Source organism: Lactuca saligna, chromosome 3 (assembly GCF_052625555.1).
Source record: "Lactuca saligna cultivar CGN05327 chromosome 3, ASM5262555v1, whole genome shotgun sequence".
Taxonomy (NCBI): Eukaryota; Viridiplantae; Streptophyta; class Magnoliopsida; order Asterales; family Asteraceae; genus Lactuca; species Lactuca saligna.
Window position 1 is genome coordinate 82,082,163 of NC_136419.1, and position 5,180 is coordinate 82,087,342.

The 5,180-nt window shown below is 34.5% G+C and overlaps 1 protein-coding gene across 1 annotated transcript; it reads right to left on the reverse strand.

Moving 5' to 3' along the window:
- Positions 1–1,208: 1,208 nt before the first annotated feature.
- On the reverse strand, positions 1,209–2,615 carry LOC145033812 (alkylated DNA repair protein ALKBH6 homolog). Its single transcript, XM_078982335.1, is given in 6 exon segments — positions 1,209–1,414; positions 1,507–1,717; positions 1,813–1,925; positions 2,140–2,183; positions 2,285–2,340; positions 2,505–2,615. Coding segments are annotated over 6 exon segments (693 nt in total). The 3' UTR covers positions 1,209–1,256.
- Positions 2,616–5,180: the final 2,565 nt, after the last annotated feature.

Consider the following 5,180-nt stretch of genomic DNA (forward strand, 5'->3'; position numbering starts at 1 on the left):
TCTGCATAGACCATTTGATACTTATACATGTAGAAACAGTAAGGACATGCTATCCAAAAAGTAGGCGAGTCATCCACATTCTCGGCTTCTGCTTCTGCTTCTGTTTCTATTTCCACCAGTTGCAGGGTGATATTAAAGAGACATAAGCTACATTACTTCCTTCATGCTCTCTTTTCCTTCTGATGTTAATGTGCACCTTGTATTCCATGTTTGTTTATACTTCATTATGTCATCAAATCTATCAACAAACGAAAAACAAATACACATCATGTAATGTTTAATGTTAAGAAACAAATGATGAAAATAGTTGAACGGGTAAAAAAGTAAACATGTTATAATTATCAATATTTTTTTTAATAATAACATCAACTTCCAGTCCTTATTTCGTGATTATGCTTTTGAGAAGCTTCATTATGGTCAATCACATAAGATTGAATTTTTAAAAAGTTTAAGCACTAAAGACTTGGTAAAAATTTACGGCTATAATTTAGGATAAAATATTGAAAATTCGTCCTCAATTATTTTGTATTTATTAAATATATAACTTTTTCTACATTTGGTATTGAAGGTGGTAGAGATTGTGATACCAGAGCTTGACCAGAAGCAAACGGCTCATGTTATTTCGATTGTTGCTGAAGCAGCAACCTCATTAACACTTCCAAAGGAAAACCTACTAATTTGTTGTTGTTTCAGTCTACTTTTGACATGGCTAAGGAATTCCATTACCTATTATAATCAACAAAAATGGATAAATTTTCACAGGTATGTCAATAAGCTGGTGCATATTTGAAATACCATTCAAGCATTTTACCAAACACCCACATAATAGTTCAATCAAGGTCGTCATTTTTTTTAAAAAAAATCTGCAAAATTATTATAACAAACATCACATAGACAAATCACACAACTAAAATTAATAACACAAAAAAGTAGCAAATGGAAAAAAAATAGAAGTTTTTTTTTAAATAGATAGGTATTGGGGCTTGACGAAGGAGTTGGTGTTACCTTGCATCGTTAGATGTATTTCATTGTCATTTGACAAAAATAGCCTTATAACACCCTGGTAAGCTCCATCTGAGTCACCTTGTGAAAGACAGTAAATGAGTAATTTGAACTATACATCAAACCCAAAACTTGAATAAGGGCAAAAGACATCATATTTATATGAATCATATGTTAAGAGACTATACATACCTTTAACCACCATCTATTTTTTGTAATTGAGATATTCTTTTTTTGAAACCCATTAAAATTCTTTAAATCCTACAAATCATGAATTTTATAGCAGATAGATTTAAATGAAAAGAACACAATAAGACAAATGATAAAATTGAGTCTGTCTCATGGAGGTGAGAGCGATGAACATGGTGAACTGTAAAATTCTCTATAACTGGTATCCAAGTACACCCATGACCTGGAAAGAAAAGTAAATGAACACATCAGGTTCCATAATATACAACAGAAATTACAGAGGCTATTAAGAAAAGCATTTAAAAATAGGCTCACCTGAGTATGTTGTATCTTTGAATACCAATAAACTGCGTGGCATCAGTGCAATAGAGAAAGGAGGGTAGTTTTGTAAATTCCCATGACTGGTTTCTTGAATGTTGCTTGTAGTGTCTGCTAAAGTTGAATGAGGAGTGAAGTCCATGACAACAGGTGATCCTAATGAAAGAATAGCCACCACCGGAAAATATGCGGACCCATCTTGGTGGGGATATGTTTTCACCCAAAAAAATTGTTAATAAATGGGAAAGTAAAAAAGGGTAAGTGCAAAATACTAATTTTTATCTATTTAGTCGCAGTACAAACCATTATGCCTTGATTTGGAAGATACTCATTGATGAGGACATGATTGATTACAGAAGGAAACAAACACAACTCCTCCTTGATTTTTTCTATAATTTTTGTCAACAATGGTGGTACTACACAGAGAAGAGAGAGAGAGAGAGAGAGGGAGAGAGAGAGAGAGAGAGAGAGAGAGAGAGAGAGATGAACTATGATTACTCGTTAACTTGATCTCATTAAATCAAATGAAATCGTTACATATAAAATTCAATACTTAAGTTTTATGACAGTAAGGTATGGTATATCTTAATCCCGAAATGATATTGATAAGAGAGAAGGATTAGGGCTTACAATCTTGAGGCAAAGGACCTTTTTCATGGACAATCCCTCCCGTAACAAACATCACACAAAAAAAAAGAAAAATCCCATCAATACCAACATATATTTTAACCTCCAAATTGACAAGTTCGTAGATAACAACAATGCCATACCCTAATTTTGCAATCTCCTGTTTTTCAGAGACTTCCATTTTGAAACCGGAGCTGTGTAAATCTATAAAATCAAAATATAAAACCTCGTTTCAATTTGAGAATAAGAGTTAACCAACTACACCACTGTTCTCAATTTTGATGTGAGAAATCACACTGTTGTCGAATACCCCAAAGAACGACAAAAAGGAGAGAAGACAGCAAACAAAAGATGTGTTATTAGATTACATACCTGATTTAGGAGTAGTTTTAATCGGAATCGGAGATGAAGTCGGCTTTGTAGTACAACGTCGGAACTGAGCCGACTTTGAACTTGTTCAAATGATCTTTCGATTCCATTTCCCTTTGTTTATAAATCGATCGGAAATTCAGAACCTTCATGCTATGACGCTAGGAAATGAAGAGGAGAAAGAAAGGTAGTTAAGAACAGTGATACCTAATTGGAAGGTGATGTCGGTGATCCGAACAGTTTTAGCCGGACCCAAATAATTGGCATCCCATGAAGACGACGATTTTTTACAGAGAAACACTGAAGAAAATGGTGAGGCTGAAGGGCACCTGCAGATTCAAGAAGGACACCTGGGTTCAAGATAGCAAAACAACGAATCAGTTTACCAGGGGTTCATAAATAACAATGTTGAAGAAGAAGTCGAGAGAAAGCCGATTTGTAGATTTGGTATAACAATCAGAGCTCTTTGAAGAACTTCAAACCTTTCTATTAAGTTTGAGCAGTTGTTTCATTGTCTAAGAAAACGAAAGTAGAAAAAAGTTGCAGACATACGAACCTGTAACCATGGGGTATGAAGGTCACCGGGCCAAGGCTTCACATGGAGTCGACGACATACGACGGAGAGAGAGGGGGGGATTCGCTTACCCGGGTTCCTCTTCAAAAGCCCTAAAATAGAACACGTGTAAACCGGAGACGATTGAGGGGTCACCTGGCTTATGATGGTGGTCGAGTGCCGATTGAGGGGTCAATCGGAGACGATCGAGGGGGTCACCGTTCATATAAAGGAGGAAGGCAAAAATAATCGGTTCGATAAAGAAGAAGGTGAAAGAAAGATTACTGAATGAATAAAAGGTTGAGTTTATAACATCCAAATATCCCCTCGTAAGCTATGCCATCTCAATGCTTGGAATGATGGCAGAGCAACAACTATGGAGAATCAACCTTCAAGCAAAGGCAAAAAACTTCCATTTCAAAGTCAAAGCATCTAAATAGTTACCAACTTGCTACAATTTCTTCCGATTCTCACTTTTCCTCAACATTCGGCATCTCCTTATCCGATTGAACTCCGATAATAACCCGACGACCAAACGAAAACCATTAAAATCAAGAATCAGTGGTTGCAGAACAAACAATATAAATATATCTGGAGGTAACAATTTTGTAGGTAGAAGAAACAGGGCATAAAAGATCTAGATACTTACCAACTTGCTACAATTTCTTCCGATTCTCACTTTTCCTCAACATTTCGCATCTTCTGATCCGATTGAGCTTTGATAATAACCTGACGACCAAACAAAAATCATTAAAATCAAGAATCAATGGTTGCAGAACAAACAATATAAACACTCATCTGATTTATGACCAGAAGCCGCATCAAGTGATGTGCGGTTTAAGAAGTTAACCAAATTCATAAGTAAAGTAACCCGGGGAACTCAGACGGTGGCGTTGACGGTTCTCAATCGGTGATGCAAAAGATCAATGAACCGGTTAAACCATGGCTTACCCCCGATTTCTTTTTTCCCTAACTTCTGTGTTGTGTTCGTCTTCCCTCTTGGCCGATCAAAACAAAAGAAATGGGTGGAGCCAAAGAATAGAAGGGTGGAAATCAGATTAGATAACCTAGAAAATGAGTGGATGAGAAACCGGGTGGGAGGTGGGGTGTTTGAAGATAAGACAGAACCAGTGGGGGACCCTATCTTCTTATCTTTATATGACCCTTAATAATTTAATGGATCAAATTGCCAATATATCAAATTTTAGTGCAAAAAATCTGAACAACTACAAATATGAAAACTTATGGGTTATTTTTACCAAAAAATCAGGATGTTCACTATTCCTAAAAACTATCATCCTTTAATATATATATATATATATATATATATATATATATATATATATATATATATATATATATATATATATATATATATATATATATATATATATATATATATATATATCACAATAAATTTTCTTAGTAATTCAGTTGTCAAAATCACTGCCGGTTTGATTGTCCACCCGGTTCCATCTATACGATTTAGTTTTTGCAAATCAAACGAACAATTACAGAAAAGGTACTTATGGTTTAAATCATTTGTCTTTTTGAATTATTATATATTTAACGTTATAGTTTTACTTTATTTGCTATTAAGATTTGCATTCTGACGTTTTGGTAATTAAATATTACAACCAAATTTATTTAATAAAGAGAAATTTACAAAAATAGCCATTTACACTAATGATATTACAAAAATAGCCAAAAAAATCGAAATTACAAAAATAACCACCCATTTCGCAGATGAGAAGGTCCCATCTGCGAAATGGGCCTTCTTATCTGCGAAAGTACAAGTGCCTAAAGCACAACTGTGCTTTAGGCACTTGTACATTCGCAGATGAGAAGACCCATTTCGCAGATGGGACCTTCTCATCTGCGAAATCCCCTTAATTTCACTATAAAAACGTTTTTTTTTTTTCCTTCATTTTTCACCCTTCTCTACACAAAAACTCTCTCTAACTTTGGCTTAGCTCGGATTTTTTGCTAGTTTTTGAAGAAAATAGAGGATTATGTCAACAATCCCGCAAATATGGTTAGATTTTTACTCTTTTAATGTCAACAATCTCTTTTTTTGTATCATTTGTTGTATTAAGGATGTGTTAAAAAAGTTTAATTTTGT